The sequence below is a fragment of the Coregonus clupeaformis genome, chromosome 16 (genome assembly GCF_020615455.1).
Source record: "Coregonus clupeaformis isolate EN_2021a chromosome 16, ASM2061545v1, whole genome shotgun sequence".
In the NCBI taxonomy this organism is placed as follows: Eukaryota; Metazoa; Chordata; class Actinopteri; order Salmoniformes; family Salmonidae; genus Coregonus; species Coregonus clupeaformis.
In genome coordinates, this window is record NC_059207.1 from 31,897,440 (window position 1) to 31,919,836 (window position 22,397).

General features: G+C 44.5%; 1 protein-coding gene across 1 annotated transcript; it reads left to right on the top strand.

Annotated features, from left to right (window-relative positions):
• The first annotated feature begins 5,151 nt into the window (after window positions 1–5,151).
• Window positions 5,152–16,254, top strand: LOC121584184 (ras-like protein family member 10B). The gene is made up of 3 exons (XM_041900019.1): window positions 5,152–5,759; window positions 13,061–13,185; window positions 15,012–16,254. Exons 1-3 carry the CDS (start codon window positions 5,544–5,546, stop codon window positions 15,283–15,285), a joined length of 615 nt encoding a protein of 204 aa, XP_041755953.1. The 5' UTR covers window positions 5,152–5,543; the 3' UTR covers window positions 15,286–16,254.
• The last annotated feature ends 6,143 nt before the right edge of the window (window positions 16,255–22,397 follow it).

The window sequence follows — 22,397 nt, forward strand, 5'->3', positions numbered from 1 at the left end:
ACTTCCAGTGTCGATTGACGCAACAGTCAGCATTTGAGCTAGCAACGCTGTTTTTTTTTACAGAAACATTTTGCACAAACACAGTCCTTACAAAGTTATGTCCTGAATGTCACCAGTTTATTTTTGGATGCAATGTTCAGACATTCAAAGAAGTAGCGACTGCATACACAATCATCCAAACCGGAAAATGTAGGCTACATTAGTACTAGCGCTAACTGAGGAAAGATTGACGTAATACAGGCGGTCATATTTAGATAACTCTCGGCTGTCAGAAACCACAATATCAATTAGCTAATAGCAATTACTATTTATAATTCATCACATCACAGGTGAGCTCACCATTGATCTAAATAATTGAGTAAAACACTTTCTAGAAATCGAAAGTAATCCGACGATGGGTAGTTTATGCGCGCCGCCGTGTTTTACTCAATAATACTCAAAGATAATAAGAGGAGACAAGGTGAGTTTGGTCTGTTTGCAGTATGCATGTTGAAGGGGGTGTGTCGTCTACGATCATTCCCTTCCCTTCATTCACTTCCGGAAGTTTACCCTTTACCTCATTATAACATCTTTGGTCTGACAGACGTTTACGTGACACCCAGAATGCTTTGAATAATGTCAACAAACATGGCACCACACATAGCTGGCAAATAGCTTAGCTATTTGCCAGCTTTAATGCAGGGAAACTTAAATCCGTTCTACCTAATTTCTACCAGCATGTCAAATGTGCAACCAGAGGGAAAAAAACTCTAGACCACCTTTACTCCACACACAGAGACGCATACAAAGCTCTCCCTCGCCCTCCATTTGGCAAATCTGACCATAACTCTATCCTCCTGATTCCTGCTTATAAGCAAAAACTGAAGCAGGAAGCACCAGTGATTCGGTTAATAAAAAAGTGGTCAGATGACGCAGATGCCAAGCTACAGGACTGTTTTGCTAGCACAGACTGGAACATGTTCCGGGGATTCTTCAGACAGCATTGAGGAGTACACCACATCAGTCACTGGCTTCATCAATAAGTGCATCGATGATGTCGTCCCCACAGTGACCGTACGTACATACCCCAACCAGAAGCCATGGATTACAGGCAACATCCGCACTGAGCTAAAGGGTAGAGCTGCCGCTTTCAAGGAACGGGACTCTAACCCGGAAGCTTATAAGAAATCCCGCTATGACCTCCGACGAACCATCAAACAGGCAAAGAGTCAATACAGGTCTAAGATTGAATCATACTACACTGGCTCTGACGCTCGTCGGATGTGGCAGGGCTTGAAAACTATTACAGACTACAAAGGGAAGCACAGCCGCGAGCTGCCCAGTGACACAAGCCTACCAGACGAGCTAAACCACTTCTATGCTCGCTCGAGGCAAGCAACACTGAAGCATGCATGAGAGCACCAGCTGTTCCGGACGACTATGTGATCACGCTCTCCGTAGCCGATGTGAGTAAGACTTTTAAGCAAGTCAACATTCACAAGGCCGCTGGGCCAGACGGATTACCAGGGCGTGTACTCCGAGCATGTGCTGACCAACTGGCAAGTGTCTTCACTGACATTTTCAACATGTCCCTGACCGAGTCTGTAATACCAACATGTTTCAAGCAGACCACCATAGTCCCCGTGCCCAAGAACTCTAAGATAACCTGCCTAAATGACTACCGACCCGTGGCACTGACGTCTGTAGCCATGAAGTGCTTTGAAAGACTGGTCATGGCTCACATCAACAGCATAATCCCAGAAACCCTAGACCCACTCCAATTTGCATACCGCCTCCAACAGATCCACAGATGATGCAATCTCTATCGCACTCCACACTGCCCTTTCCCACCTGGACAAGAGGAACACCTACGTGAGAATGCTATTCATTGACTACAGCTCAGCATTCAACACCATAGTGCCCTCTAAGCTCATCACTAAGCTAAGGATCCTGGGACTAAACACCTCCCTCTGCAACTGGATCCTGGACTTCCTGACGGGCCGCCCCAGGTGGTAAGGGTAGGTAACAACACATCTGCCACACTGATCCTCAACACGGGGGCCCCTCAGGGGGTGCGTGCTCAGTCCCCTCCTGTACTCTCTGTTCACCCATGACTGCATGGCCAGGCACGACTCCAACACCATCATTAAGTTTGCCGACGACACAACAGTGGTAGGCCTGATCACCGACAACGATGGAGACAGCCTATAGGGAGGAGGTCAGAGATCTGGCCGTGTGGTGCCAGGACAACAACCTCTCCCTCAACGTGACCAAGACAAAGGAGATGATTGTGGACTACAGGAAAAAAAAAGAGGACTGAGCACGCCCCCATTCTCATCGACGGGGCTGTAGTGGAACAGGTTGAGAGCTTCAAGTTCCTTGGTGTCCACATCACCAACGAACTATCATGGTCCAAGCACACCAAGACAGTCGTGAAGAGGGCACGACAAAGCCTATTCCCCCTCAGGAGACTAAAAGATTTGGCATGGGTCCTCAGATCCTCAAAAAAATTCTACAGCTGCACCATCGAGAGCATCCTGACTGGTTGCATCACCGCCTGGTATGGCAACTGCTTGGCCTCTGACCGCAAGGCACTACAGAGGGTAGTGCGTACGGCCCAGTACATCACTGGGGCAAAGCTCCCTGCCATCCAAGACCTCTATACCAGGCGGTGTCAGAGGAAGGCCCTCAAAATTGTCAAAGACTCCAGCCACCCTAGTCATAGACTGTTCTCTCTGCTACCGCACGGCAAGCGGTACCGGAGTGCCAAGTCTAGGTCCAAAAGACTTCTCAACAGCTTCTACCCACAAGCCATAAGACTCCTGAACAGCTAATCATGGCTACCCGGACTATTTGCACTGCCCCCCACCCCATCCTTTTTACGCTGCTGCTACTCTGTTAAGTATTTATGCATAGTCACTTTAACTCTACCCACATGTACATATTACCTCAACTACCTCAACTAGCCGGTGCCCCCGCACATTGACTCTGCACCGTTACCCCCCTGTATATATAGCCTCCCTACTGTCACTTTATTTTACTTCTGCTCTTTGTTTTTCTCAACACTTTTTTTTGTTGTTGTTTTATTCTTACTTTTTTTGTTTAAAATAAACGCACTGTTGGTTAAGGGCTGTAAGTAAGCATTTCACTGTAATGTCTGCACTTGTTGTATTCGGCGCATGTGACCAATAAAATTTGATTTGATTTGATTTGATTTATAATAAGTAGGAACCTTCAAAAAAGTATTTTACACACATCATAGGTGTCCATTACAATCTATGCAATAATCAGAACTATTTGTCACCAGTGCTTGAAAACGTGAATAAAACTGTAAATACATTATTCTCCATACATACATACATACATACATACATACATACATACATACATACTGTATGCTACAGTAGAAACGACAACACGATATACAGAAAATAAGGCACTTACTTTGATAGGAATGCACACATGTCCAAAGTTATTATTTGTAAGGAAAACAACAAGGAAGGCAATGTGAGCATCAGCCAGAAAATTTTCCAATTCGTGCAAGACTGCGCAAATGTCTGCATACTTGATCTGCGGAAACATTGGTGAAGTGCTTGGGCTCTCCTTGAAGAGAGAAGTTTGTCCGGCTCAGTAAAGCCTCAAACATAAATTGTCCGCAACACTGTGAATTAATGAGGAGGCGGAACAAACCTCAATTCAAATTGTTGTTAGAAAATAAAACTTGTTAGAAAATAAGTTGAAACATAGCCTATAGATAATTAGCAGGCAGCGCATGTTAACTGTCCTGTTGCGTAAAAATCACATTTTGGAACAGCGAGTGCATTCTGACATCACGTACATAAAACAACTCACGCTGGGGCGACCGTTAGAGATATATGGAACTCACATGTGAAAAGGTTAAATGGGTTTCCATTGCATTTTCAACTCTACTGATGGTTTTGTCACAAAAAATGTTGTGTTATATAGTGAATGTGCCTACTCTGGCGCTCTAGCCAACAACTCGCAGATACAGTGCAGGTATAGCCTACATGATGAGATCATTATGGACAAAATAGCAAGATTATTTTTATTTGTCAAACGGCAGCCAAGCACCAGAATAAGCCCCTCGTTATTTATTGGAAAGAAGCATCAAGCTCACCACCCTGTGAAGTTCATCATAACTTACTGTATTTAATCTGTAGCATAATAAACGGCATGCTTTCCCGAGTCGTAGTGGGAGGACCATGCAACATATCATCCGTTTATTTCGATATGATGGTTATTATATCAATATTTGCACATAAAAGTGTTTCCACCGCCATTTCTCGCGTATTCTGTTTTGTTGACATTTGGAAAGTTTACAGAGAAATTAGCTGTTTCCATCATGCCTGTTATTATTGTATTCATTCGACATGTACTTTGCACGCATAAAAAGGTTGGATGGAAAATGAAAGGTGTACCTTTCATAAGAGAGGTAAATGAACCCACCCCACTTGTTTGTAGATCTGTAGCTCATATGGACAGTGAGCTATTGAAAATATGACCCATAACTGGAAATATACATATAAAATCAGTGCAACAGAAAATGGAAATTCTAATAGGTGTACTATGGAGGAGGGAGGTCTGTGACCTAACATCAAGTTGTTTTATAGGTATATGTAATTTGGATAATAAATTATTGAAAATTAGATCTGTACGTGAACAAATAACCACAGCTGTAATAGGATAAATATTTGTAGAAAATCAAAGGGGAGGAATTTAGAAAAAAATTAATGGTGTACCTTTCATAAGAGAGGCAAAGGAACCCACTGCACTTGTCTGTAGTTCATATGGATAGGAAGGTATTGAAATGTAGACCTGTAACAATAAATATTCCTATAAAATCAGGGTGAACTGGAAATATTATTAAGATAGCATGAATGAGGGGGTCAGTGACTTCACATGGATAGGAAGCTTCAAATATAGCACCCTTAGTAACTAGAGGTAACTAATGAAAATGGTGCCTTCAGATATGAAGTGTGTGCAATCTTCATATAGGTCTAACCCTCCTAAATGTGAATGCAAAACATTTTTTTTTGTTGTTAGCTTAAACACAATCACCGGTATTGCACTTTTGTGACGGTCCCTAAACTACCGGAGCGCAAGAAAACAGCATATTGCCTCCTTTTTGGCTCTGTTAAGGGAAGAGTTCGACTATCGGTAAAAACAAAAGGTGTACATTTCTCTCTGCCATAATCTGATCCTAGATATATCACTCTCATCATCCTAGGACCTTCCGTCCGAGAGCTATTGACGAGCAAACTCTGAATAAAAACAAATTTACTGCGGTCTGTTGAAGACGGAGGACTGTTTCGATCTATCTTTTCCTAAATAAGGTTTAACTAATGCCGTTTACATTTTTTGGGCAGCAGCCAGCAGTTGCCTAATGAAGAGAGTGTTTACTTAGAGTTAAAAGAACTGTGGACTTTGACCTGTGTCCGGACAGCAGCAGCAATATTCACAGGAAACAAAACAGCTGCGAGGATCATCTTTGAGGAGTTGCAAATTGGTTTGTTGTCGCTGTTCATGGTGCTGATGTTCCAGGAATGGTGGAGACGCTAAGTATCGCCGTTATCGGAGCTCCCGGAGTCGGGAAAACTTCCATAATCCGTCAATTTATTTATAATGACTTCTCAGAGGTTTACACTCCAACCAGAGCCAGGTATGTGTACAGACCCTCTGTGATTTTGAACGGTAACATGTACGACCTGAAGATTTTGGATGTCCCGCCAATTTCGTCGTTCCCCTCCAGCTCGAGCCAGGTAAGATAGAAAGTAACCATTTGGGTTTCGATTTTTTTCATTTAGGAAAGGGAATAGCATTCTATAAGTGTTAGCGTCATTGTCTTTGACTTATCCTTTGTCAGAACCTATCCTATAGGTTTTCACAAACAGTTCTCAAAATTAAACTAAATGTGGGCGTCAAGTCCCTCTGAAATAGTTAGAGCGCGGAGACATTAGGTTACCATCCATAAATGCACTGACAGCTCGCGCGGTTCTTCAAAGTAAACACATCCTTTTAATTTTTTTGTCATAATCCGATGCCACTTAGAGCAGTAGTTGCTATGGAAACTTGATTTATGACTTCAGTGGCAAGCCTAGGCTATAGGCTACATAATGTATTTGGTGTTTTAAAACACACAAGCACACGCACACATTCTCTCTCGACTCCCCACTACATGGCATTGCCTTACCACCCTCAGGCACAAGGAAGGATGTTTATGTAATATTGAATGTATCCATATGTTCTGCTTCTATGACTTCGTAAGTAAGTCATTATAGGCTATTTGCTTCTAGACCCCCTACCAGAGTGCACCAAGCTGCCCAGCCTCAGGGCACATGAGCCTGGCCAGGGTGATGGAGACTGTCTGCCTGGCTCCTGGCAGGCCTGAGGGGAGTGATGTGTGCTCTTATCAGAGGATGGAACTGGAAGTACAAGTGCTTTGACTTTGTTAGATCTGGCACACAGATTCACAGCCCATCACAGCCCATAAGTGCTACAATTCCACATTGAATCATCAACTATAGATGGCAAATGGTTTAACTTACTGCTGCTAAAAACAGCATGCTCCAACATAATCACCAATGTATTAAGTGAGCAAAAGCAGACTTGGAGCTTCACTTAGTGACCTTATAAGCTATAACTCCATCAATATGCTCCTGGCAATAGCAGGGAATGTCAGATGAAACACCATAGTTTCAATTGAGCACTTTTTCCATTGACTGCCAGGGGTTTGCTCAATCTATTTTCTCAAAGCTGTTCTGCTCTCAGACATGACTTGCACCAGTCTCCTGCTCTCTGTATCTCCTTGACTCTCCTCACCTTAGATGAGTGACATATACACGCATATATTATAAAAGAGTGTGTGTATGTACGTGATTGTATGCGTGCTTAAGGGTGTTGCTGAATGTCTAATGAAATACCTCTCTTGACCTCCTCACTGGTCCTCAGGAAGCCTGTCTGTTGTTCCCTCCCTGGTGCTGCCTGCTGGGGCTCTAGATGGGATCTCCAAGGTTACTACGGAGCTGGCTGAGACTGGCGTGAAGCACTGATCTTACTGATAGTTGCTATTCGTTATTTAGTGAGGGAACGCTTCGCGGCCGTCGCCTCCACAGCAATAACTGTATTTTTCTACACAGGGGAGCTGACACTGAGAAAATGAGATCAGGCCATGGAGGAGAGAGTGCAGCCGACCAGAAAGCCCACTGAAGTGGGTGTAACTGGTGTGAAATGGCTAGCTAGTTGGCGGTGCGCGCTAGTAGCGTTTAAATCGGTGACGTCACTCGCTTTGAGACCTTGAAGTAGTTGTTTCCCTTGTTCTGCAAGGGCCGCGGCTTTTGACGAGCGACGGGTAACGGTGCTTCGAGGGTGACTGTTGTCGATGTGTGCATAGTGTCCCTGGTTCAAGCCCAGGTAGTGGCGAGGGGAGGGACGGAAGCAACACTGTTACATGGGCATCCACTGTGCTTCCTGGAAACATAGTCTAAGATCCTACACACTGAGGAGTGAACAGCCTCAACCCAGCCAGGCACAGCCAGTTAGAGCCAGCAGGAGGGCAGGGGAGAATTCAGGATTCTAGAAGTGACTAGGAGAGAGAAAGCAAAGAGGAGAATATGACATCAATCGCTTAGTATGTGTTAAGAGGTCTGCAGTGCGCTTATTTTCTCCAATCCGGGGAGCGCAGCAACACAAGCAATCTGATTTAGTTTGCTCTTTCTTTAGCTAAATGGCTCTAACCCACATTAGAGCACACAGTTTGGCAAGTGCAAACAGCATGGAGAAGACCGGATGGATCACATTATAGAGGCTGGGAGGTTGAGAGTGTGTGTGTGTTTGTGTGTGTGTTTGTGTGCCTGTGTTAGACAGTAAATCCCCCCAGGCACCTCTTCACATAAAAACGTGTAAAGTGCACATCTGTTCTCTGACTCCTATGGTGTCATAATGCTACATGAGCATTGTTGCTCCAGTTCACACATTACAGCAACATAATTCATTATGTCTGCCTATAGATTAGTAATATCAGTCAACAGTTTTATACATTTCGAATATCTGGCCTCTGTTGAAATGGTAGGAATTGAGATACGTACATAACAGCCTCAACCTCTTCAGGGTGTCTAGTTTAAGACATCTGTATACAGTTTTTAACCAACACAGACCGAGACATCTCTACCAGTACTTTGGCTTAGATATAGCCAGGGAAAAGCATTTGTTGAGTGCAACAAGAGCACTGCTATCAGGCAGATTGATGATGGTTAATTTCCTCAGGAATGGCTCTGAGAGCAGCAGCCTTACCATCTCTCCTCCTGTCCTCTGTGTTCTGTTCTGTATTCCAGCCTCTGACCCATGCTGGCTAGTCATTCTTTACTGGCTGTGACAGGGGTGGTGAGGCATTCCCGCTCTCCACTCTGAGCAAGCACTCTCCTCTCCTTTTTTCCTTCCATATTCAATGAGCCAGCAGCTGGCCCATGGTGGGCTTCAGAGGGGAGGCTGGCTGGGTCAGGGTCACAGGACAGAGCGCTCTGGAACAGGGCCAGAACAGAACAGACACAACGACCTGATTGAGATGTACTCTTATTGTATTTGAAGCTGATTGGATTAAAGCACAGTGCCCTGCTGAAGGACTAGAGGGAATAAAGAGACTAATAGAGACGAGAGCGGAGCTGCTGCAGCAGAGTCTAATGGCCACCATAGAAAGCCAGATTCTTTAAATGAGGTTCCTCTTCCCCTACATGGTACCTGGGTGGGGAGGAAGATGATGAAGTCAGTACTCCTCCATGCTTATGCAATGTGGCTAGGTTTCTGTTAGGTAATTGCGTGTTGTAAAGGTTGTAGTACTGTACTTGTACTTTGGCTTTGGTGCATCATTTAGACTCAGGATGTGCTTCTTTAGGTCTCTTTAGGCAGCAAGGGCAGACGCCACTACATTATTTACCTTGGGGGACTCTGGTGGTAATAATCATTTATGTGCTGGCGGGGCTGCTGTCTGTGTTAATGTGTTGCTGTTTGCATTCCCAGAGCATCTGTCACAGTTTGTCGATAGGATTTGATGACCAGATGGACTTACCTGATAGTGACAATGGATCCAATTCCAATTTTTCCCCATTCTTTTTTTCCCCATCTTCTGATAGTGTATCATATCACCATGACTTCCTCCCACACATAATGTTCTCTCTCTCTCTCTGTCTTTGTCTTTCTCTGCTCTCTGTTTCCATTTGCTTATCTCTCTCCTACTATGATAACGTATATATGGAATAAAATTGATCACTTTTACTGTTCATTGCATCAGATGAATCAAACATTTTGTATTTATTCTGGATACGCTCTCTTGGCCCTTTGTCAGCCTCTGCAGATAGGCTCTGTCACACACACTGGCAGAGCTGTCAGAGATATGTGTGTGTGTGTGTGTGTGTGTTAAAAGGCGGGCGCTATCATCAGGACAGATCAATGCCCAGTGGAACCCCAATGTTAATAATAAACACTGCGAACACTCTCAGGTGTAATGTGGGTCTCCCTTCTGTACAGTACATCAATAATAATGAGAAGCTCAATCCCAAAGGGACAGAATATGTTTTATTAACATTTGAACAGTGTTTGAGGTATGTCTCCAGTTATCATCCATTCCCATTCATGACCATGTTCTCTACTCTCTGGTGTATAAATATTAATCTGACACCATTAGCCTGCTATCATTGGGAGCAGTGGGATGCCAGCTCTATCAGGGCCTGGTAAAAAGTGACTAAGGACCTGGGTTGTCAGGGAAACCTGCTCAGTTTGGCACTTGAAGGGACCGGGCTGAGCTGCTGTCTTTTTGCAGAGGTTTCAAAGGACCAACTGGAGAAAGCACTATACCAGGGCTCTCCAACCCTGTTCCTGGAGAGCTACCCCCAGTTGTAACTACTCAGCTTATCAAGCAGCTAATTATTAGAATCAGGTGTGCTAGATAGGACCTACAGGACAGTAGCTCTCCTGGAATAGGGTTGGAGAGCCCCACACACACACATGCACACACACACACACACACTTTATATCACTCCAGTCATGAAGCTCCTTTCCACTGCCTCTTTTCTGTCTCTCTCTTTAGTGTTATCTTATACTCTGTCCTACAGGTGTGAGAAGGTGGTAGAGTGAGGTTGCAAGCTGCAGTGTTGCCATTGTTTCTGTGTACAGAGCTCCACCTCCACATAAAAAAAGAGGACTTGGATGACAAAGAGATATGAAGCGAGGATGCAAGACTCTATTTTTAGCCCACAGAGAAATGGGGGTGCATTTAAAGGACCTAGATAGGGAGGGATGTTGTCATGTAGCGTTATACTGCATATTGTCTACTATGGCCAAATCTTGCATTTAGGATGACAAAGTCATCCAGTTAAGAATGATGTAAGAAGAAGCAGGAGAGGAACACAGGTATGGAAATATAATTCATGTAAAAATAATGGGGGGTGGGTGGGAGGCAGAAAAGACTGAGGCAGAAAGAGGAGAGATGGTAGAGGAATGCTGATGATGTGTCATCTATGATCCCTACACCCCTGGATTCCTCCTGGAAACAGATTGAATCCATCTGCAAGGAGAAAAGGGGCAATAACAGCAAAAATGTATAGAATTTAATATCCCTACTTGCTGCATTCTTTTCACTGTCAACCATTATGTTCTGTCTATATTTTGGCCTCCCTCCCCTCCTCCTCATTCTCTCACTCCCACCTTTGTGTGTAATGATCTCAGTGCTACAGTGTTTGCCTCCACGGCTGATCGCCCTCATTATCTTTCTGTGTGAGACTCTCCCTCTCTCTCTCCCTCACACACACATGTAGTTGTTTTGTCCTTGAGCTGTTCTTGTCTATTAATGTTCTGTATTATGTCATGTTTCATGTTTTGTGTGGACCCCAGGAAGAGTAGCTACTGCTTTTGCAACAGATAATTTGGATCCAAATAAAATAACAAAATCACACACATACATACATACACACACACACACACACACACACACACACACACACACACACACACACACACACACACACACACACACACACACACACACACACACACACACACACATTCTTGTATAATTAACCTTGTGGGGACACACAATTCAGTCCCATTCAAATTTTCCCTAACCCTTACCCTAACCCTAAACCTAATTCTAAACCTAAAACTAATTCTAACCTTAACCCTAAACCCACTGGAAATAGCATTTGACCTTGTGGGGATTAACAAAATGTCCCCTGTTGGTCAAATAAATGTGTTTCTTTACTATTCCTGTGGGGACTTCTGGTCCCCACAAGTATAGTTAAACACACACACACACACAAACTCACTAGTGCTGCAAATCTCTCTAAATTAGATGAAGGCAATTATTCCTTGTCGACATGGATATGTTACCATTGCCATCATTACAGCTTACATTGATCATCATCTGCTCTCAGATTCTGCCCCATTACTGCATCCGATTCCCCACCAAAATGACTTATTGACAAACTCCCTGTTTAGACTTATCTACATAATACAGGATACATTTAGATTACTCCTCCAGTGTTATCCTGTTGATTCTCATTACTGAAATTATATTCAGATCTCCTTGCCGTATTAATTTCTTACAGTCTGTTTAGTAAGCTTGTGTTGGGGGTGAGTGAAGGGGATTGATTGTGCATTGTGCCACCTCACCCACTCCCTGTCAGCCTGGTGGGTCTCAGTCCAAGGGTTATATTCACACCCTGTTTGTTGATCCATCGCTCTACCCTTCCCATCCACCTGCTGCTCGTTAATCTCTCTACTTCTCTTTTCTCCCTCCATACCTCCCTCTCCAATCACACTCTTCCCTTTCTCTCTCCCTCCCCCCTCTTTCTCCATCTCTCCTTCTCCCTCCCTCAGCTAGCAGAACCACTTATAGATTCAGCTCACACAGGTAGAGCTGGCGACATAGAGAGAGAATGAGAGGATGAGAGTGTGTGTGAGAGAGCGAGAGACAGAGAGAGCGGGAGGGAGGAGATTCGGTCACTGTGTTATGGCTGAAGCAATTGCCTCAATGGCTGTAGCTAATCACTCCCATTGTGCTACGTGTTTTAAATATTGTTAGCAAATCAGTGCGTACAGCAGGGCTCAACAGTGTAGCGCCGTGGGTCCAGTGTGTTTCTAGTGTTGCACTTGACAGGAGACTGGCCCTATTCCTGCTCGGCCAGGGCTTTGTTTCTCTGTTTCTTGCCTCAGCCACATGAAGACCAGAGCAGTGTGCTAGGCCTGCATTGTGCACAAAGCAGGCAGAGTCAGACGACATGTTTTATGGCTTCAGTCTGGTTTACACCAGGACTATCTATTTTTAATTTTTTTATTTAACTAGGCAAGTCAGTTAAGAACAAATTCTTATTTACAATGACGGCCTACACCGGCCAAACCCGGACAACGCTGGTCCAATTATTGCGCCGCCCTATGGGACTCCCAATCACGGCCGGTTGTGATACAGCCTGGAATCTAACCAGGGGGTCTGTAGTGACACCTCAAGCATTGAGATGCAGTGCCTTAGTCCGCTGCGCCACTCGGGTTATCTATCTGACTCAGAGATGTCTATTTGACACCACACAATTTCAATTTCAATCTAGTGAAGAGAGCAAAACATCCTGAGAGCTGTTGAATAATTGATCGTCATCCTCTGTGGCTACTTCTGTTAAAAAACCTGGTCAAAGAACTCCCTAGATAGCAGCTATAAGCATTATGGACTATCCTCACAAGCCTCGCTGTTTTAGGGAGCTTAACAAATGCCATTTGAAGATTTTATTTTGGTTCTTGAGATATAACTCATTATATAAATCTGTTTCACTTGTCAAGGCAGTGGCAAGTGAAAAAATATGTCTTCAATATCCTTCCTATCATTTGACCTTTGTGTGTCTGTAGTGAGTGATTTACATTTACATTTTAGTCATTTAGCAGACGCTCTTATCCAGAGCGACTTACAGTTAGTGAGTGCATACATTTTATTTAATTTTTAATTTTTTTCATACTTATAGTGATGTAGTTGTTTGTTTAGGGATCACTCATGTTTCCCCACAATCTGTCTGTCTCTCTCTGTCAGGAGTGGCTGGACCTGCGCTGCAGAGGGGTGCGTAATGCCAATGCTTACATCCTGGTGTATGACATCTGCTGTGTGGAGAGCTTTGAGTACGTCAAGATGATCCGCCAGCAGATCGTGGAGCACAGGTAGGGGGACGCCACAACACCGTGACACACATGGACCAGTTAGGTAAAACACATGTGGAGAGAGCCATTAACCGCCACAGACGACCAGCAGTCATATATGAAACATCCAGCTGATCTGCTTTTACCACCACTGTGTCCTTACATTAATACGAGACCTCATTAATGACAGCATGCAATCACTCTGTCATATACATCAATACAATTACACATTCAATCTGTGTGAAAACAGTGACAAATGAGCCACTTGTGGTTTTAATTCAGGAGTCTCCCCCTGCCCAACATTCTGACAGCTCACTAATGAGGTGACATTTGATTCTGGCATTGATGGGCGAGGGTGAGTACAAGGCGAGTGACGTCCTGATGATGTAAAAGAGAATTGGACAAAAGATCTCCTGTCATTCCAACTGCTGGCATCTGCACCTGCATACATTTGCAAATTGATAGGGGGAATGGGTGGCCCTCATTTGTTGAGCTCTAAAGAGGTTCACCTCTTTGCAGCTCTGTGACGTGAGCACCATTCCTTCCACTGTGCTTCTCCTGAGCTCCAGGTGAGAAAGGTTGAATGTTCTACGAGGCTGTCCTGATCTGTCCTGATCTGTCCTTGATGGTCTGACTGGCTGGGTGTGTGGCTGGCTCACTGGCTGGCTGGGTGGGGGGCTGACTGGCTTTGCTGGGTGGGTGGCTGACTGGCTGGGTGGCTGACTGGTTGGCTAGCTAGCTGGGTGGGGAGCTGGCTGGCTGGCTGGCTGGTTGGCTGGGTGGGTGGTTAACTGGCTGGCTTTCTAGCTGGCTGGCTGGCTGATTGGCTAGCTGGCTGGCTGGGGGGCTGACTGGCTAGCTGGCTGACTGGGTGGCTGGCTGGCTGGGTGGCTGACTGGCTGGCCTGTAGCAGAGCTGTCTGTTTATGACAGGACATGCATTATTTAGAGCAGAAAGGGATAGAGAGGGTAAATAGAGTGAAAACGAGAGTAGGAAAGGGACATGAGGGAGCGATAACAGACTGATAGATATGAGAGAGGGATGAGAGGGAGGAAAGCATAAGGACATGGTGAGGGAGATATGGAGGATAGAGGGATGGATGGATACGTGTCCTGATGAATAAAATCAGAGTAATGGAGGTGACATCCAGGCTCAGGTTATTGAGATTTGTGTGGCCTAGCAGGGCGGAAGATGCCTGGGAGGAATTGTCCCTGTCTTTCTGCTGCTGCTTACTCCACCCACTCCAAAACAAACACACAGGAACACACACACACACACTCACACGGACACACAATATACCTCACCCAGAATAATCCCTGTCTCGTCAGTTTTCTGGCTGTGGTTGCTTCCTGCCCAAAAGCCCATCCTTTGATGTAATTAAAACTCTGACAACACACACACACACACACACACACACACACACACACACACACACACACACACACACACACACAAACAAACACTATCCTCTAACCTGCTGCTCCTGAGACCTTCAGGCCTGAGTGGGTATTTGAGAGGATAGCAGCCTGCTTGATGTTGGGATTAATGTTTTTTTTTTCACCTCACAGCCTCATTACCAAGTTGAATTTAAACCTCTCAGTGCAAGTAGTTCAGACTGTGTTTATATGGATGTGTTAAGGTCTGTCCACCATAAGTCATCATCACATCTCAATTAGATGCAGGTTCATCTCAAATGTATAAATCCTAAAGTTAAATTGAGCTTTCTTGTAGGTCCTCTGTAGGTCCTCTGTAGGTCCTCTGTAGGTCCTCTGTAGGTCCTCTGTAGCTCATTTGATTGCAATTCTTTCTCACCTTTATCCTTCTGCTCTCTATCTCCATCCCTGTAGGGAGGGCAGCAGCAGTGAGGTTCCCATCCTGGTGGTGGGCAGTAAGAGGGACCTGCAGCGCCAGCGCTTCACCCCTCGCAGGGCTGTCTCTGTGCTGGTCAAGAAGACCTGGAAGTGTGGCTATGTGGAGTGCTCGGCCAAGTTCAACTGGCACGTGGTCCTGCTCTTCAAAGAGCTGCTGGGCATCGCTGTGGCACGCGGCATGAAACAGAACCACACCCCCGGGATCCGCCTACAAGGGGCGCTACAGAGGAACCGCTGCACCATCATGTGACCCAGTGGACTCCCTCCAGTGTAGGGTGAAGTTGCCCCTAGGCGCTGATCTTGGGTCAGTTTCGCATTTTCCCCACTAATGGCTAAGGTTAGGATTGAGGAAGGGGAACCTGATCCTAGATCTATACCTGGGGAAACTTCACCCCGGAGCAGTTCCTCCCCACCTATGTCAGAGCCATAAGAGCCTCACAGTCACACCTCAGGGGAAATAATAGGAATATGGAGAAGAAGACTTCAATGTAAACAGCTGGAAAACAAACTGAGGCCTTCTGCTTTACTGAGCTGATTTTCTTATGAGGTTTATGTGACTCCTGTGCTTTAGCTGCTAGGACTGACCTTTGGTCCTGTACAAGACGTACATCTTTATCACCTATCAGAACACTCCAGTTCTGTCACAATGTTCTTATTGAGAGAAAGGAGGAAGAGGAAGAGGAGGAAGAAGAGGGTTTGTTAATGAATTTAGAGAAGTAGAGCAGCTACTTTACTTCCACAGCTCTGGTCAAAATTACACACACAATTATCACCACACCACCAGGTGTGGTACTGAGCTCCCCAGATCATAATGCAGCTAGACTAGAATACCTCACATAGAATGTATATACCCAGACAAGGTAGGAGACATCCAGAGCATACTATGTATTGGCATCCTACCACTCAAACAAACATAATACTTTCTGGAAATGTCAAAGCAATGTCTGAATTGTGCAAGATATTTTTATTGTTTGAGAATGTGGTAAACGTGTCCTATGATTACAGACACCCTGTGACAATGTTTGCACTGAAAATGAGTACCTGTACTGTATATACGTACGTGCATCATTCATTTGCATGCTTTTGCAGGTCAGGGTTTAATTGCACTGGTGTGATTATGTGTAGCTGTAATTGATTTACCTGTGTGTACACTATATATACAAAAGTATGTGGACATCCCTTCAAATTAGTTGATTTGGCTATTTCAGCCACACCCGTTGCTGACAGGTGTATAAAATCGAGCACACAGCCATGCAATCTCCATAGACTTACATTGGCAGTAGAATGGCCTTACTGAAGAGCTCAGGGACTTTCAACATGGCACCATCATAGGATGCCACCTTTCCAACAAGTCAGTTCGTCAAACTTCTACCCTGCTAGAGCTGCCCCATGCGCAATGCCAAGCGTTGTCTGGAGTGGTGTAAAGCTCGCCATCATTGGACTCTGGAGCAGTGGAAATGCGTTCTCTGGAGTGATGAATCACGCTTCACCATCTGGCAATCTGACGGACTAATCTGGCTTTGGTGGATGCCAGGAGAACGCTACCTGCCCCAATGCATAGTGCCAACTGTAAAGTTTGGTGGATGAGGAATAATGGTCTGGGGCTGTTTGTCATGGTTCGGGCTAGGCCCCTTAGTTCCAGTGAAGGGAAATCTTAATACTACAGCATACAATGACATTCTAGATGATTCTGTGCTTCCAACTTTATGGCAACAGTTTGGGGAAGGCCCTTTCCTGTTTCAGCATGACAATGCCCCCGTGCACAAAGCGAGGTCCATACAGAAATGGTTTGTCGTGATCGGTGTGGAAGAACTTGACTGGCCTGCACAGAGCCCTGACCTCAACCCCATCGAAAACCTTTGGGATGAACTGGAACGCCGACTGCGAGCCAGGCGTAATCGCCCAACATCAGTGCCTGACCTCACTAATGCTCTTGTGGCTGAATGGAAGCAAGTCCCCACAGCAATGTTCCAACATCTAGTGGAAAGCCTTCCCAGAAGAGTGGAGGCTGTTATAGCAGCAAAGGGGGGACGCACTCCACATACTTTTGGTAATGTAGTGTATATGGTTATTATCGGAGAGAGTCAAAAGCAGCTGAGAGGTGTGTGTGTGTGTGTGTGTGTGTGTGTGTGTTGCATACCTAAGAAGCTGCATGTATGGGCACAGGCTCAGTTTTCCTGAAATTATATTTAAACGGTTTAGGCCATATTAGGACTGGGCGCAGTGTTGATTTTTTTTCTAAAGAAGGTTATGTAGCATCTGTATGAGATTCTATGAAGATAGCAATGGTCGTTTCTTGAGTTTTCAATGGAAGTGTCCATCCATTGAAATTAGACTGTTTGTGTGAGTGTGTCATGTGTACAACATGAAGGGCTACATTTTTCTAACAGAAACATCACTTGTATTTATTTTTTAATAGTAGGTGTTAGATGTTTTGTTTTTGACTATGGAAAAATTAAATCTGTTGTGCACAATAATTGGCCTTTTTGTCTCTTCAGTGAGTATTTTTTCATACGCTGCTTATATTATGCTTAATGTTTCATTGCATCAATCATTGCACAGAACACACCAGTAATGCTACACAACTTCACATAAATGGGACAATGTCGCCACCGTGTGGAAAACAAGTGTCATTGAAATGTGCGTCTATCTTGGTAAATACATGTGGTGCATTCCTGACAATTCGGAAAACTCGGAACCTCCTAGTTAAAATTCACTTAAGTTATTTGCGTAGAGCATCCTATTGGTTAATTATGATACTTTCCAAGTGGGAAACTATCTTTCTACAACAAATTTCCAAGTCAGACATTTCTGAGTTTCCGAGTTCCGAGTTGTCTTGAAAGCACTTATATGCTAGGGCTTATAGTGCAACTATTTCCCAAGGTCAAATAGGATTTATTAAAACTTGATTTAGAAACCAACAAATTCTAAATCATTCGGAAGATGAAGGAGACATCTATAAACACATTCTCCTTCATCTGCCAAATGTCAGCATCTGTGTAGATTCTAATTTTGCATGCTCAATGTAAAAAAGAAACCGCAGTAATGAAATTCGAATCAAATAATAAACTTGCTATAGCGCCGACACCCCTAGAGGGCGTAGTTCTTCCTGACGTCATGTATTACCTCTAAGTGTCAAAGCAATCACCCCAGTTGGTAATACACTTGTGTCACCAGGCGACAGGTTCATACATAATACATCCTCCTATCAGGCTGCAAATGTGTCTGTTTTCTCCTTAACTCGATTAAATAGGGGGCCGCCGAAAATAAAACATACTGTCTTAATAAAACACAATTTTCCACCACCATGCTATGGCGGCTAGCCTTCTACTTCTGGACGTTGTGTACAGCAGGGGTAACCCATAAGAGTCTAAACCCTGTATAAGCCAGGGGAGGGGAGGGTTCCTTGAAGTATCTCCAAAAATGTATTAAAAAAATATTTGATTAAACATTTTATTTGGCCTTACTGCTATTAGCCCATACAAGCACATTGAATAACAGATTCACTTCATTGAACAACAGATAGTCCCCCCAAATAAAAACAAAGGAAGTTTGTTCTGAAGTGTCTGTCCTATATCTGAGAGATATAAGAAAGATCAGGAATCATTCTTGTTTTTGGACATACAGTGTTTGTATTATATATATATTATTTTTTGTACTTTTACCCCATCTTCATGATATCCAAGTGGTAGTTGCAGTCTTGTCCCATCGCTGCAACTCCCCTACGGACTCGGGAGAGGTGAAGGTCGAAAGTCAGCTTGCAGGTGCCCGTCCCGCCACAATGAGTCGCTAGAGCACGATGGGACAAGGAAATCCCGGTCGGCCAAACCCTCCCCTAACCCGGACAACGCTGGGCCAATTGTGCTCCGCCTCATGGGTCTCCCGGCCGGCTGTGACACAGACTGGGATCGAACCCGGGGCTTTAGTGACGCCTCAAGCACTGCGATGCAGTGCCTTAGAACGCTGCGCCACTCGGGAGGCTTGACATATGTATTTAACCCCTTATTTTTGGCACTAAACGGTCTCCATATATACTTCAATTAATTTTTTCAACTGGTAACGGGATCTTCAGACGAGTCTTGTGAGGCCTGTGGGCATCCTAGAGCAAAACCGACATGTACATGTTCTTGAGAGTCTCAACTTTCCACAGAGGGGTCATATTAGTGTGTAGCCCAAACTGTTCGGACGCTACAGACAGAAGTTGGCAGATTGGCTGTACCGACATTAGACGAGTCCCAAGACGCTTGTGGGGGTCGTAGAGCAAAACGGAGAACACCATCGTATTCGTGAGAGGGGTCATAAAAGTTTGTAGGCCAAACCGTTCGGACGCTACATACGATTTTGTTAGAAGACCGATTTTCGGGATGTCTCATGGTCTGACAAACACCACTCTAGCTCTGTCACCTTTCACCGCAGATGCGGACATCGGTGGATGCAGTGGATTGAGACGCATCCAATGCAAAAAACAGACATCTCTAGTTTAAACGGCCAGATTTTTATGGGGATTTTTTTATGATGCTAATTAGATTTCCGCAGGGGTGTGGACATCGACTTTAGGGGGGTAAACGACAGACTGGTGCAACCTGATTCACTGAACGCTGTACACAACACATTAAGCGTCTGTCATAGCCACCCTAGCATGGTGGTGGAAATTGTGTTTTATAAAGACAGTTTTTTTTCGGAGGCACGCCATTAAAAGTAGATAAGGAGGAAACCAATGCCTTTGCTGCCTGAATGGAGGATGTTTTATGTACTCGCTGGTCACTGATTTCAGCACCCAAAGAATAACCCACAATTACACATAACATTGTGCTGTGTAACTGCGGGCTATTGTTTGGGTGCTGAAATCAGTAGTTTTAGATAAAACTTGATTTTATGTGGCCTACGAGGTCCAGTCCGCCCACACTAGTCGCCGCTCAACTCCAATGTAAATCGTGGAGTTGAGTTTAGTCGTTTACACTTGCTACTGGTACTGAACATGAATGAGACTAGACACACAATTAGGCTATATTGCAAGTCTCTGTAATGTTCCCAATTTATCTTAGTTATTGCAAAATATTCCATTAGGTTTAATATCAATATTTAATCCCCCAAAAAATCCAATGCATTTTATTTGATCACAAGGTCATACAAAGGTACATGAATTTATATGAAGAGCTTCTTCAAAAAACAACATATAAACAATGTAAAATATCAACAGAAATAGTTAGATACTAACTGATTTGTGTATCAAGATGGATTAGTATACAATTTTTGGATAGTCACTTATGGCGGTATTTAAAAAACAGTAATACCGCCTTTGCTATTCCAGAACTACCAGCGTTTGTCCCAAAGGTAGCTATCAGTGGATCAGGACATACATACTGAACAAAAATATAAACGCAACATGCGACAATTTCTACAATTTTACTGAGTTACAGTTCATATAAGGAAATCAGTCAATTGAAATAAATTAATTAGGCCCTAATCTATGGATTTCACATGACTGGGCAGGGGCGCAGCCATGGGTGGGCCTGGGAGGGCTTAGGCACACCCACTTGGGAGCGAGGCCCACCCACTGGGGAGCCAGGGCCAGCCAATCAGAATTAGTTTTTCTCCACAAAAGGGCTTTATTACAGACAGAAATACTCCTCAGTTTCATCAACTGTCCGGGTGGCTGGTCTCAGACAATCCCGCAGGTGAAGAAGCTGGATGTGGAGGTCCTGGGCTGGCGTGGTTACACGTGGTCTGCGGTTATAAGGCCGGTTGGACGTACTGCCAAATTCTCTAAAACGACGTTGGAGGCGGCTTATGGTAGAGAAATGAACATTAAATTCAATTGTTTTTGTTGTCTGGGATTCATCCGTGAAGAGCACACTTCTCCAACGTGCCAGTGGCCATAGAAGGTGAGCATTTGCCCACTGAAGTTGGTTACGACCCCGAACTGCAGTCAGGTCAAGACCCTAGTGAGGACGACGAGCACGCAGATGAGCTTTCCTGAGACAGTTTCTGACAGATTGTGAAGAAATTCTTTGGTTGTGTAAACTCACAGTTTCATCAGCTGTCCGGGTGGCTGGTTTCAGACGACCCTGCAGGTGAAGGTCCTGGACTGGCGAGGTTACACGTGGTCTGCGGTTGTGAGGCCGGTTGGATGTACTGCCAAATTCTCTAAAACAACGTTGGAGGCAGCTCATGGTGGAGAAATGAACATTCAATTCTTTGGCAACAGCTCTGGTGGACATTCCTGCAGTCAGCATGCCAATTGAATGCTCCCTCAAAACTTGAGACATCTGTGGCATTGTGTTGTGTGACAAAACGACACATTTTAGAGTGGCCTTTTATTGTCCCCTGCACAAGGTGCACCTGTGTAAGTGTAACCGGTGTGAAATGGCTAGCTAGTTAGCGGTACGTACTAGTAGCGTTTCAATCGGTGACGTCACTCATTCTGAGACCTTGAAGTAGTTGTTTCCTTTGCTCTGCAAGGGCCGTGGCTTTTGTGGAGCGATGTGTAACGGTGCTTCGAGGGTGACTGTTGTCGACGTGTGCAGAGGGTTCCTGGTTCAAGCCCAGGTAGGGGTGAGTAGAGGGACGGAAGCAACACTGTTACATAATGATCATGCTGTTTAATCAGCTTCTTGATATTCCACACCTGTCAGGTCAGGTAGATGAATTATCTTGGCAAAGGAGAAATGCTCACTAACAGGGATGTAAACAAATTTGTGCACAACATTTGAGAGAAATACACTTTTTGTGCATATGGAACATTTCTGGGATCTTTTATTTCAGCTCATGAAACATGGGACAAACACTTTACACGTTTATATTTTTGTTCAGTATAGATTGTGTTATATGGGGTATTTAATTAAAAATAGCATCCCAATAGCCTTTTAGTTTTGGGCACAACCACAACATACACTTATTGTACAAAACATTAGGAACACCTTCATAATATTGAGTTGCAGGGATGCTGGCCCATGTTGACTCCAATGCCTCCCACAGTTCTGTCAAGTTAACTGGATGTTATTTGGGTGGTGGACCATTTTTGATACACAACACACAGGAAACTGTTGAGCGTGAAGAACCAAGCAGCGGTGCGGTTCTTGACACATTCAAACCGGTGTGCCTGGCACCTACTACCATACACCGTTCAAAGACACTTCAATCTTTTGTCTTGCCCATTCACCCTCTGAATGACACAAATACACAATCCATGTCTCAAGGAATAAAAATATTTCTTAAACCTGTCTCCTCCCCTTCATCTACACTGATTGAAGTGGATTTAACAAGTGACATCAATAAGGGGTCATAGCTTTCACCTGGATTCCCTTGGTTAGTCTATGTCATGGAAAGAGCAGGAGTTCCTAATGTTTGTACACTCCGTGT

Coding starts and splice junctions, on each gene's coding strand:
- LOC121584184 (XM_041900019.1), top strand. CDS start 5,544: ATGGTGGAGACGCTAAGTATCGCCGTTATCGGAGCTCCCGGAGTCGGG. Junction 5,760..13,060: donor TCCCCTCCAGCTCGAGCCAG/GTAAGATAGAAA, acceptor TCTCTCTGTCAG/GAGTGGCTGGACCTGCGCTG. Junction 13,186..15,011: donor CAGCAGATCGTGGAGCACAG/GTAGGGGGACGC, acceptor CCATCCCTGTAG/GGAGGGCAGCAGCAGTGAGG.